This window comes from Engystomops pustulosus, chromosome 2, assembly GCF_040894005.1.
Source record: "Engystomops pustulosus chromosome 2, aEngPut4.maternal, whole genome shotgun sequence".
NCBI classification, from domain to species: domain Eukaryota; kingdom Metazoa; phylum Chordata; class Amphibia; order Anura; family Leptodactylidae; genus Engystomops; species Engystomops pustulosus.
The window spans coordinates 222,697,169-222,710,878 of NC_092412.1; the positions used below are offsets into that span (position 1 = coordinate 222,697,169).

Here is a 13,710-nt window from a genome sequence, read left to right on the forward strand (position 1 = left end):
CAAGAACTTACAGTCTATGAGAATAAGAGGGTGACACAAGAGCTTACAGTATACGAGGATGAGGGGAGACACAAGAGCTTACAGTCTATGAGGATGAAGGGGTGAGACAAGAGCTTACAGTCTATGAGGATGAGGGGGTGACACAAGAGCTTACAGTCTATGAGGATGAGGGGGTGACACAAGAGCTTACAGTCTATGAGGATGAGGGGGTGACACAAGAGCTTACAGTCTATGAGGATGAGTGGGTGACACAAGAGCTTACAGTCTATGACAAGGAGCTAAATAAATTAACACTAGAATCACTATATCGACCAGGTGGGTAATCATGTGCTATCGACCTGGGTTTGACTCCCACTAACCACTCAAATAGAGACATACATTTTTTTTATTCATTTTGCTCTACAGCCAGGAAGCTTCAAGTTACACCTCTGCCTAGAATTGATATGATAGAAGGTCAAGAGGAGACATCAAATAAAATAATCCGCTATAAACTTCCTTATACCCAGAGGATAAAGGCAATGAGGACCACATATAATCTTTTGCAAGACAGATAGGTTGTACAAACGAAGGGTCCGGGTGTCATTCTGTAATGGAATTTCTACATAAGTGATTCCCTGAGAGGTTATATCTTAGGTTCTCCTGTGGTATTCATTATTACCTCTTGCAAAAAGGGCTTGGACTTTGACCTATTAAACCATTATCAGTATGTTGTCCAGCAGCTAAACAGCTTCCAGATCATGTTTCTTCATGGCTCAGTGTGGTGGCATCATCCCGAAATTCAACTTTGAATGGAGATGTAAATTGGTTGTATAACGTTATGGATGCAACGACTTGCAAGAGGGTCAAAGCTCTTTGCCCATCAGTACGCCCACTTTGCTGTATTTGATGCCAAAATGTCACGGATCATCACTAACTGGCTCTTCTGAAATCTGATACATGATGTCAGATGATACATGATGGAGAGCTTGACTTCAGTGGTTAACTCTCCAACTCCACGACTTCATAAAACTAATTTATATCTCACTTTCCAGATGTTGCCACCATGTTGGGCCACAAAAGAAACAAGATCTGGAGGGAGTTTAGCTGCTTTACATTATATTGGTACTGGTTTATTATCAATGTCTGCTGACTGGTTCCCTTTAACTGTAAAGGGCCCAGGTTGGCGCTAAGGCTCAAGATGTAAGACTATGGGGCTTATTTTCTAAGGGTCCGCGGACAGCACTTTAGTCGGATGTTCTGACGTTTTCGGGTTTCGCACGGCTGGGACAGGTATTCAGTACCATATTTTGGCACAATCACGCCGGCTTTCATGTGGCAGAAATGCCCCCTCATTTCTGGGGCCCGTCAGACGATCCTAAGGATTCGGACTGAGCGCGGGATTTAACTTTAAAATTGTGTCGCATGACTTGCACTTACAGAAGAAGAAGGTGAACTCTAGCGGACCTGAGTGGGGAAGCAACACCTGCAGGAAATCGGGCGCACGATCTAAGTGAAATGTGGCAGAGTGCATTATAGTCGGACATTCTGGAACGCACCAGGGACCGGTAAGTAAATGAGCCCCTATAGGTGCCCAAGCAGGAAAAGGCAAGAAGATGAAACAAAGAACTAGGTGAAGAATAGATTAAATTGGGGAGGAACAGATGAGAATGGAAGTACATAAACTGCAGAATTCACATCAGTAGACGAGCCACGTTCTAGCTAGATAAATAGCAGATAAATGCAAACCTCACTGAAGAAAGTCCAGGTAACAGGAGAAGAATACTTCAGGTTACAAAAGAACAACTAGCCTAGAACTGAGACCAGCAAAAAAAACTAATGTAGGGTCAAACTTAAAGGGGTATTTATATTTTTCATATTTTCAAAGGATATGTCATAAATACATGAGGGATGCGGTTCACCCACATCTCAAGTGCCGAAAATGGCTGAGCACATAGTTTCATCACTTCCACAGACCTGAATGGAGGGTTACTCTATTTGGCTCGGCGGTGGGGATGGGGACAGTCGAGCCGCCTGAGAAAGAAATAGGTTGGAACTGGGTCTTTATCTGCAGCTCAAATTTCAAACTATGGGGGTTATTTATTGAGCATCGGCATATGAAAGCCCCGCTGTTGCTCTGGTGCAGCCGGATACATCAAGAGGCTTCGGCAGCTGTCGAATATTCACATAGAAAAAATTGCCATATGCAGCCGCCCTCATCAGGCCTCTCCTTACCCCATTGGCGTGAAGGTGCCTGATAGGGGAAAATGATCCCAAGTGCTAACTATATACTAGCTTTTGCCATTATTTTAGGACTTTTACGCCACTGATGCGGCATAGAAGCCCTGATGAGTGTCCCCTCTATGGTTCTGCATCTAACAGAACCACGAACCTGATATAGAATTAAAGAATTCTAGAAATAACATCTGATACTCTAACTGAGGAGACTAGTAGTAAAATCTTATGACAGTCCCTTTAACTAATTTTAACATAATATAATGATATATGATTAATGGCTCCTGGTTATGGCTCCCGGTTACTCTAGGCACAGCTATGCTAACATATATATATATATATATATATATATATACAATCTTGAGCATCTGGGATTTCATTCCAAGTGAATGACTTAGTTATTCCAGTCACTTCACAGGTGTCTGTGAGAAAGAATGAAGTTATATGGAGAGGCATGAATAGCACAGACCTGCCGAGCTGTTTTTAGGATTACACAAGGGATCAATGCTTTTAGTTGGAACAATCTGCTGGGGACAGCAGGGTTACTGCACCCACTCCTTCCTAAATTCCCTCCAGAAAAATAGACTCGGAAACATGAGGTTTACCTATTCCCTATTGAGATGTCACTTCATCAGCCTGATTCCTACTGAATTACTTATGTTGCCTAGGGAGAGGTGAATATCCTGCGTTTACTGACGATGCATACAGAATACTAGTACATTGTACATTGTACCTTTCTCCATAGTATTATTGCAATAACTAAATCATTTTCCTAGATATTTTTTAGTGTATAGATGATTTTCCTATGTGGTCATTTTACATTTGGAGCTGATATTTCTGAGATGCTCATACACCTTTTACAGGCATGTAAACTAACTAGAAGGCAACTCAGTTTTCAGCCTACCTCGCCTTATTACCAAAATGTTTAACCTGGTTGTCATAGGCTAGGGGCACCTCACATACAAATTGGCCACGGGTCATTCCAACAGAATAACATGGCCAGGCAGTTACCAGGTTTCATGGACTAATGGCAGTGCTGAAGGTGGGACTCCAATGATCATAGTGATAAGTGATAGAAGGAGTACCTGCTTCCCTGTAGCACAGCAGTTATCATGCTCACAGCAGAGAGGCAGGGGCTCCTTGTATCATATATCACTATGAAACTTGGAGTCCCATCCTCAGCACTGTGGGCAGTCAGTAAAATCCGACAGCCTGCAGTCCATGATTCAAAGGGAACAACTATGGCCATGTGTTTTATCCCTTAGCCTATAAAATCAATCCCTTATTGCTGCTGAAACTTTACTTTTTGAATTTCTGTTTAGTAATTGCTGCTTTACAATGTCTATTACTTTTTTTTGGGTTGAGATATGCAGGCTTGTTTTTTTGTGGGACAAGGTGTGCTTTTAGTGTACTTGGATGTTGTAAAAAAAAACTAAGTTGAAAAATACTGAAATAAAATAAAATGGACGCAGTTACCCCAATGCATCATGGGCTTCCATTTTATGTCTTTTACTGTCCAGTCCGAATTACACTTCTGCTTTATTTTACACAATGTAATTAGAGCTTAAACAGTCATCTCTATAATACTTGCTTAACGCTGAGTCAACTTGAGACATATGGTAAAAACATTTTGTTTTTTATTTATCGGGATAAAAGTGGAGAAAACAAGGTTTAATCACCAGAGGTAACAGGGCTTTTTTACTATAAGAACTGTCGATCTGTGGAATAGCCTGCCTCAGGCGCTGGTCACAGCAGGGACAGCAGAGAGCTTCAAGAAAGGTCTAGATTACTTTTTACACCTAAATAACATTGATGGTTATGTTTCCCTTAAATCCCTTCCTCATCCAATCCCTTCCTTGGTTGAACTTGATGGACATGTGTCTTTTTTCAACCATATAAACTATGTAACTATAAGTCTGAATATATCAAGTATTTGGCAATCGTAAAGGTGCGCTCTTATGTCCCAGATTTCATGAAAATTCATAGAAAAGCTACAGGAACGTGATGACATCAAAACTAAAAAACTCACCGTTATAGTCCACGGAGTCATTGGCCACTGTCGGTGGCCATCATAGGGAGGATCTGGCACAACTATAGCTTTCCTGTGCCTATTCTAGAATAAAGGGGCGGATATGAGAAGGGGCTCTAAATGTTCTATATAAAGTTGGATTCTTTCAATCCCCGAACATGCAATATGCTCAGAAGGGAAGAACTTGGATTTTTCGTTATAAATGCCTCTTACTTTGTGTCATGCCTGGCAGACTTAACAACATGACATTTCCAAAGGTTAGGCGGCTGTTATCTGCCAGGCACAAATCTCTCAGAAACCTGATGCTCGTGAAGGTGTGTGGTTATTTATTGAGGCTCGTGTTGGTGCACAAGACTTTCCAGGGGCTCGTTTCTTCATTACAGCTGTGATGTTGGCATATGCCAGCGAATAAATGGAAACTAAATGACAAAAAGAAAAATGATGATGACACCATTAGTATAACAGTGTATGGAGCTCAGCTGCTTCCTGCGCCTGAATTCTTATCTTTACCCAGTATATAACATAAAGAATATACAGCCATGTGCATCTGTATATATGTATATTACTGCATTTACTGTTTGCTAGTAGGGACCTGCTTCCTAGAACAATGTTTACCACCTTCTCCAAACCAAGTGCCACAAGGCTATGATCACTCATACTTTACCTGCTGACAGCTTTGAAATTGTACCTCTCGGTGCTGTGCTTTCATTCTTGCTTATAATCTTGGAGGTGGGGTGCTGGGAAGAAATATAGAACTTTTAATAGCTTAAAGGGGTCGTATCCAGTTTGTTATTCTCAATGCACAGGATAAGCGATAACAATATGATGGTGGGACTCACACCTATTAGGAAAATTGGGGTCCAGTTCTCACTAATTGATGAAGAAGAAGGTCGAGTGTGAGTCTTGCCGGACCATTCAATACTAAGGGAAATTGCTGAGCACAGTGCTCAGGTATCTCTGGTACTACGAATTCACTTTCTATGAATGTTCTGGAGATATACGAGTGTTGTGTCCATAGTATTGAAAGGGGAAGTATTACATATACTTAACCTAATGCTTTTTCAGTTTTTAGGTCAGTCTATATTTCTTAACTTCAGGCTGGGTTCAAACATTATTGCTCTTATGACGTGTCCTTACAACAGAGTGCTAAGATGTGTCCCACTGTATGCACATGTTGTCCTGTTGTTGCCCCTCCCCCCTGAAAATGAAAGGAGGAGCAAAAATTGAAAGCAGCCAGTGGTTGGCTGCTGATTTTCAGGATGGTTCCCAGGGTAGTCTCAGTGGAGGCTGGGGGCTAGATGCAATTTATTGCATCTGTCCCCAATAGGCTCCAAAGGCCTCCGCTGGGCGTATATGTCCCACTGTAGAAGAGAGACGGATGGAAAGATGCAGCTTTCTGCTTCTTTCCATCCTGTATTTCCAAAAGCATACAACGATCAGATGATCCATATGTCTATGGATACGATCAGCGTATCCGTTGGGAGCTATCCTGGCATATACATATATATATTCAGAAAATGGGATGTGAATCAAAATATGCAGTGTGAAATTTATGTCGCTGTGTGGTAGTAATGTGTCCTATAATCTTGTATTCTATCATTTTTTGCTACCAGTAAGAAGCCTGTTATTGGGGAGCTTGGCTTTATCTATGGCTCCATGATTATCCCTATGAGCGCTATGTTAAAAGTAAAAGCCATAAAAGCTCCTTAGTGGGCAAACCTATGTGGCAGAATCCCGTACTGGAGGAAATGTATGAATCTGTCAGGCTTTAGACCAGTGCAGAGTAGAACTACTAGACAGTTCCCTGCTGTGCCAGATTGTTGCAGTAGAAGACTGTTGAGCGGTACTAGTCACCTCCTATTAGTTGATCTGGTTTACTACACCACAATATTACATTTTCTGGCGCAAGGCCTTGCCGCCTTTCTTCAAAGCCATGCATCTGCTTTTGGACAAGTTGGAAAACTGACTAAAAATGTATGACAATAGTTCCCTACACTGTACTGAAGAGACACAATCATGCGAGGCAGTGCTGTCTATAGTTGGGAATCTTTTCCTTCTGGAATAGATATACTGGTTTAGCTTTAATCCCAAATCATGTCATGGCTTTTTTAAAGTCGTGTTAAGGGGGCTGCCTTGCAAGGTAGCAAAATGAGGCATTGTTTTCCTTGTCCCTTCCTGGAAAACATATTTGCATATTTCCCAGAATCCCCTAGTAGAGCATCAAATGTTTCCACACGCCTACAAGGTGGCCTTAATTGACATTGTAAAAGTCTCCGTAAGGAGAACTGTTACTTCCTGATACTGCTGCAAATATATGCAACGTATTCTTGAGCGGCGCTTGTGAGGATGTGTGAGCATGTTCTATGTTCAAAAGATATGAAAATAGAAACAAGTTGTTGAACTCATATTCTGTCTTTTGTATCCATATTTTATCTCTGTTTGTTTTCTTCATGTAGGATCTGGGCATGGAGTCAACATCGTTGGATGATGTTCTATACCGATACGCAAGTTTCCGAAACTTGGTGGATCCAATTACCCATGACCTGATAATCAGCCTGGCAAGATATGTGCATTGCCCTAAAACGGTATGTACTCGGCACTCTGCAGGTCTTTGTTACTTCATTACTTTAGTAAATAACTCATAACATGACATTGTGCATTACTCTGTTGTGTGAAGCAAGTTTGCCTTTTTTTTTCCAAGAGAAATATGGCATGTAATGTATTTCAAAAGTAATCTGTATTCCCATATAAAATTCCTCCCTTGCTTGGAATTAATGCAAAGATCTTAGTGATCTTCTTCCTATTCTGTTCTCATTTGAAAATGTTCTGAGAATAGACACATAATGGCTTAATTATAATAATCCATTATAAGTTTTTCTGTGATTTGTAGGATTTGCTACGTTTGGTACAAAGAAATGCCAAAAGTTGGTACCTAGAAAGTTGTCCCTAAGGGCTCTTTCACATTGGCGTTGATGTTCAGCTTCAGTTGCTGAACTCCATTGTGTCTCCGTTTTGTCTCTGTGATGCATCAGTTTTGTGTCCGTGTCCACAAAAAAACTGAAGGTTTGACATTGCTTTGAAAACATTGAAAACATGGTTTTTCAGCCTCATCAGTGAAAAAAAACCAGATGTTTCATCAGTTATTTTTTGCGGACCCATAGACCTCTATTGCCTTCCGTGATCCGCATCAGTAAAAAAATAGGACATGTTTCATCATTTTTTCCGCGGACAATAGATCAGTGAAAATGCAAGCCAATGTGAAAACACCCATAGAAATCAATGGATTTGTGAGGCATCACTGAACCACAAATATGAAAAACAAAGTCTATGTGGAAGAGCCCTAATGCTCCAAACAAGTGACCAAATGCTGCGCCACCATTGTTTGCATCTACAGCTGATAATTTTGCGATTTTGCTCTTTAAATTTTGCTAAATCTGTTAACGAAACGTAATGATTGGGAGATTTTTAATTATTGAGCCTGGTGAAATTTTCGAATGTATTTATTATACTATTATGAGCAATGTAGTTGAAAATCATAGAATTGGAATCTAATAAATCCATTTTTTCAACATTGGGCAAAATAATTGAATGATTAAGTGATTGACCAAGTGAATGAGAGCTAAGCAGCCTTCCAGCCACTCCACAGAGAGGCCACAAAGCTACAAACAGCTAGTGCTGGACTCCCGGCAATCAATATCAATGACCTAGCCCAGTGATGGCTAACCTATGGCATTGGTGCCAGAGGTGGCACTCAGAGCCCTTTCTGTGGGCACTCAGGCCATCACCAGAGAGGACTCCAGGTATCTTCCTGCAGTCCCAGACAGCTCAGGACTTGCTGTGCACAGAGCTATTTTAAAGTGACAGCTGTACCTGGGACTATTTCCTGCTTTATTGGTGTCCTCAGGTGCTGGTATCAATGAAAACTGTGACAGAGAAGGGAGTATAAATCACAAATTAAATTTCTGTGTTGGCACTTTGTGATAAATAAGTGGGTCTATGTTGTAGTTTGGGCACTCGGCCTCTAAAAGGTTCGCCATCACTGACCTAGCCTATGGATAGATCATTAATAACTTTACTCTCTTTTAGATCTTAGTAACACCTCAACACTGTTCAATACATTTATTTCATTTATTAGAGAATCTGTGCAAAATGAGTTTCTGTTTGGTGTTGGATCTGGATTATCTTTCAGTTTTTTGTGGTGTGGTTTTTTGTTCTGAACTGTAAAATATTTGCCATTGTACACACTGGTTTTTGCAGTTTCTGGGGTGGTATTTCATGCAATACTGATGGTTGATGGTTTCAACCATTAAGGTTGATGGTTTCAAGTTCAGTCCCTTAAAGGTATATTTCACAATGGGACTCTCTGCTTTTTGTCTGGATCAGGGGTAGTGGACCCACTGTACTACTGCAGACGATGACATAAGCGGGAACGGAGTCTTAATGGCACCTGGTTTTCACCAGAGCCCGCCGCAAAGCGGGTTGGACTTGCTGCAGTATGGTACCAACAGGTACAGAGTTGTAAAGCAGAATCGTAGTCGAGGACAGGCCGGAGGTCAGGACAGGCAGCACCGGATCGTAGTCAGTAGCAGAGCAGAAGGTCAGGGCAGGAAGCGGAGAAGCGAGGTCAGGAGCAGAACCAAGGTCACAACGGGAAATCATGATAAGCACACAGGGTATCTCTCTGAGACATGAAAGATCCGGCAGGGGACACAGGAAGGGGCAGGAAATTTAACAGAATCGGCAGCTGGTCAGTGCCAATTATCGGCGCGCTGGACCTTTAAGTCTCAGAACGCGTGTGCACGCGCACCCTAGGAGGCAAGGAACAAACGCTTGAGCGAGAACACTGCTGGTGAAGTGTGGACAGGTGAGTGAGGCTGCAGCAGGGAAGAGAGGGCACAGGGAGGCTCACGGGTGCATCTTCGACCCGGCAGAGAGGTTCTACAACCCGGGAGGCAAAGTTCTATAACTGTGTTAGGAATATAGAAATTTAGAATATCAAAGAAATCTAAAAATGTATAATACAAGTCATTGGAAGGAAAACCTCACCACAATGTTTGTCAGTTTCCCAGAGTTTCCTGAAACAAATGGTTGTGTAGGGTGACAATTCCTTCCAGATTTTAGGCAGACAGCTTCAAGGTGTGTGTATGTACCAAAGGATTGGACATGGCATGTTTGATCTTGTAATGAAGACAACACAGCAGGGGAGGACTCCTGCTGCAGCTAGTTGCCTTACAGCCAGAAACGGGTCTGATCTGAAGTTTAATAGAAGGGAAGGGATTGGGGCGAGTAAGAAAAGTAAAACATTGCAGACTTGAATGGAACGTTCTGTGCACAGAAGCTACAGCTGACATACGGTAGATACAAATCTGACATTTAAAGAGCTTGTCAAACCAATGGTGGGTAATGAACATATTATTTCCTAACTGAAAATGAGAAATGAGATCTGTGTATTTTTACCTAGAGCGTTGTACGTTAATTACTGAGCTGTAGCAGATGTTTCACACCCGTGTTATTTGCTCGCACATTATTCTTGTGAATTTGCCGTTTAGAAGATGTTTAAAATATGATTCACGTATTGTGCTCCGAGACTGTGTTATACTTTTATGTCGAGATAAGCAACCCGTGGATCACCTGCTGTTTGTGAATTACAAGTAGCAGATCACTCTTTTATCTATGCACCTTAATACTTTTTTCGGATAAATAAATACACTGGGGATTCTTGCCGTTTGAAATAAAAAAGTATAAAGCTTTATAGTCAAAGCTCGGGCATGTTGTAGGCAAAGAATAATTTATCGGTGGCATCTCCTTGGAGCCATTTTCAGGACTATATAAGGGGAAGGGATATTTAGCATTAATTGTACCTAATAAAACATTAATATTGATATTGAGGATTATCTATCCCTAAATACAAAATTCGGAATCCTTTTTTTGTAAGTTTATTTTTATTCAAATGTGGAATCAAATCTATCAATTTGACATGTATTTTTTTTTTTGTTGAGTTCTACAAATATAACCCGCTAAGATGTATATGTAAATAAATATATGTGTTCTTGGTTGAACTTGATGGAAGTGTCGTTTTTCAACCGTATAAACTAAACTATAAACTCCAAGACAAACCCACTGAGAACATTCAATGGTCACCTCTCCCTTGTCTAATATGGAAGAGTGAGGAGATGGGATTGGCAGGCAAAGATGGAGTAAGAAGACATTGTTGGTTACTCAAGGTCACAACATGTTTGGGGCTTTGAAAGTTGATGAAAATGTTGTTTAGGGTATTTTTGGTGACTTAAATGCTAACGTGGCTTAGTCTTCAAATATAACCTTAGCATCAGTCTTGTAGAATTCAGAAAGGGGCTGCCTAAGCCCCGAAATGTGTTGTGTCATGAGACACCAATAAAGTCTGCTTAATCCATCCTACTGTACCATTTTCTGACTATTTATGTGCCCCAATCCCATTGCTTCACTTCTCTATTTTACTAGACAAGGGGAAGGAAACAAATATTGGCGATCCAGGCCATTGTGGCAACTGTGACCCAGCGATCTTATGGGGTCATCACCGACTCTACACAACACATGCTCTAACTAATGTCATGCCATTACCACCTATTAACCATTAACATTTTTGGAAAATGTAACCAATCCATGATTGCTTCTCTTCTCCCTCACCTTGTTTAATATGAGCTAACTCACATATAATATTTCCGAGGCCAAATCTTTTGAATGGGTAGAAAAAAAATGTAAAAAATGACTTGTAGAAATGATCGGGGGCACATCTTCAATTAAATGAGTTGTCTAGTATTTTGCACTTGGTCCTCTTTAAAGATGCATTCCAGAAGTAGCACGTGATAGCATATGGTTAGTATATGCTGACGGCAGAGACCCTCACAAAAATAAAGGATGAGGCTCCTTGAGCATTTTGTCTACAACACATGTAAATAGTCACATTGGAGTACCGGAGCACCGGATTATAAGGCACATCATCAATAAATGCCTGCTAAAACGTCTAGGTTCATATATAAGGCGCATCGGATTATAAGGCGCACCTGATTATAAGGATGAATGACCAGCAGGTGGCAGACCTGTGCACAGTTTTAGGCAGCTGTTGTCTGTAAGTACGGTTCATATATAAGGCGCACTGGACTATAAGGCGCACCTTTGATTTCTGAGAAAATCAAAGGATTGTTTGTGCGCCTTATAGTCCAAAAAATACGGTAATCAGTGGAGAACCCAGCAACTGACCCACCAGGGATCATTAGAGTTATACCATATCTTATGTCATATATTACCACCTTTATATCCATAATAACAGGCCATATTGTCAAATACCAAAACTCTGATTCGCTTCTACCATAGATGAATTCTGTAAATATCACCAACTATCTCTCGCAAACTCCCCTCGCAGTTGTTTATTTGATTTGTTCTACAAAGGAAGCTTTACAAGACAGCTGGGCAAATATATACGGGCTCAGCCGTCATACACAGCATATTTCATCACAGCTTGAAAATTTGTTCAGTTAAAGGTTGCAGGTAATCCAAGTTTATGAGATTTTTACTATTACCGTGTGTTTTAAAACATGGAATGCAGGGTAAAAAACAAATGATCTACAAAGGTGATCTACTTGTGTAAAGACCACTTAAAGGGGTTGTCCACTTTCAGCAAATAATTGATATGGTTTGTGTAAGGAAAGGTTATACAATTTTCCAATATACTTTCTATATAAATTCCTTATGATTTGCTTTCTGTCCTTCTATAAAAAGTTTCTATGTTTACTTCCACTGGATAGAAATCTGTCCATGGTCATGTGATGGACACGGAGGTGCACGAACCGTTATTATCATAAAGAGTAATCAGAGACATGTCATAATAACCTGTATATCCGTCACGTGTCCATGGACAGATTTCTTTCCAGTGGAATAAAACCTAGAAGCTTTCCATAGAAAGCAAATCATTCGGAATTGATACAGAAAGTATATTGGAAAATTGTATAACTTTTCATTACACAAATAATATCAATTATTTGCTGAAAGTGGACAACCCCTTTAATCTTTTCTACATCTCCATGAATGATTACGGATTACAAAATTAATTCTGGAGAGTCAGATTGTTGTTTTTTTATCTTCTCCACAATCAATAATAGATTGCAAAAAAAAAGAATTTTGAAGAATCAGATCGATGTTTTCATCAGGTCAGATGTCACTAATGGCAGGGAGTTTTTTTTTATCTTTGCCGAATAAGGAGGAGCATTATCAAGGGAAAGTAAGCAATTTTGTAGCTATAGACTATTGTCTATAAGAATCCATAAGAAAAAGATACCATATGGATTCACACCCATTTTGCATCCAATTATCAATATAAATCTAACCCAAAAGTACACTTTAACACAGACCTGAAAAGTTGCAAACCCAACATTTTCATGAACAGAATTTTATGGCCACGGTTTGTCAGTCTGTATTCTGAAAAAAGACAGGAACGCAATTATCCCTAAGAATCCCTAGAAATTGTTTCAATTTTCATCTCCGGTATTCAAAATACATAGAATTACTTCTTCTTCATCTGCGACCAACTTGGTGTCTACCATTCATCCACTGCAGTGTGAACGGAGATCTGCACTGGCAGCTACAACGAACCAAATGAAAGTATTAATGTTTCTGTTCTTCAGTCCGTGTGTTCTCATAAGTAGAAAAATAATAAGAATCTTTGATAGGGAGATAAAATAACGGCTCCTGCTGTGGTCTGTTTACTTTCATGCTCAAAGTTATGGACTTCTGAAGAACCTTGAAGATACAGTGCATTCCTCTCCCCGGTGTTATATAGGGGATGTGCCCTCAGAGGGTCTGTACCTGCCCATTATTGCTTTTATCTCTTCTATTAATATGTAACATAAGCGGCAATGATTCACGTGCATCAGGCACAGAATTGCCACTTTGTTTCTTTTAAGAATATGGACACATTGGGGTAGATTTATCAGTGTAGACACACTGTAAAAATTGCAAATTCTTGCACACTGCAAAAAATTGTGATTAATTATGCAACTACGCCACCTCAACGCCATATGAGCGCATAGGGCAGCTGTTGGCATGGCCATGGTAAAATGGATGGTTGGTAGATTGGAGATAAAGAACCTCCAAACATTCACTGCTGAATATCAGCAGGTTTTTACGCATAACTATGCCTGGTCTGAGCAGTGCGACACGACTGACAGATACATCATGAAGTCTAAGCCTCCGGATGTATCCGCCAAGACAGCCTGGGGCAGGGCTTTTTGGAGCACCAGCTTTATGTTAAATCTTCCCCATGGTGCAGCAACCACCGTGGCTACTCTTGGATCCAATGCTCAATCTATAAGCAGTGGCCAGTGGCCAATCTATTGTCAAATTTCTCAGATCCTGATAATTTTTTTGCTTCTAAAACAAGGATCTCAAGAGCTGTAGGCTTGCTGCCCGATATATCCCATTCAGCCATGGCAGTA

At 40.6% G+C, this 13,710-nt stretch overlaps 1 protein-coding gene across 1 annotated transcript in view; it reads left to right on the forward strand.

The window, feature by feature from the left end:
• The window catches only part of LRRC75A (leucine rich repeat containing 75A), a 211,500-nt gene that overhangs the window by 54,840 nt on the left and 142,950 nt on the right, over window positions 1–13,710 (forward strand). The window contains exon 2 of the mRNA XM_072138244.1: window positions 6,697–6,825. Within this exon, the coding sequence (XP_071994345.1) occupies window positions 6,697–6,825 (129 nt within the window). The remainder of the gene's footprint in view (window positions 1–6,696; window positions 6,826–13,710) is intronic.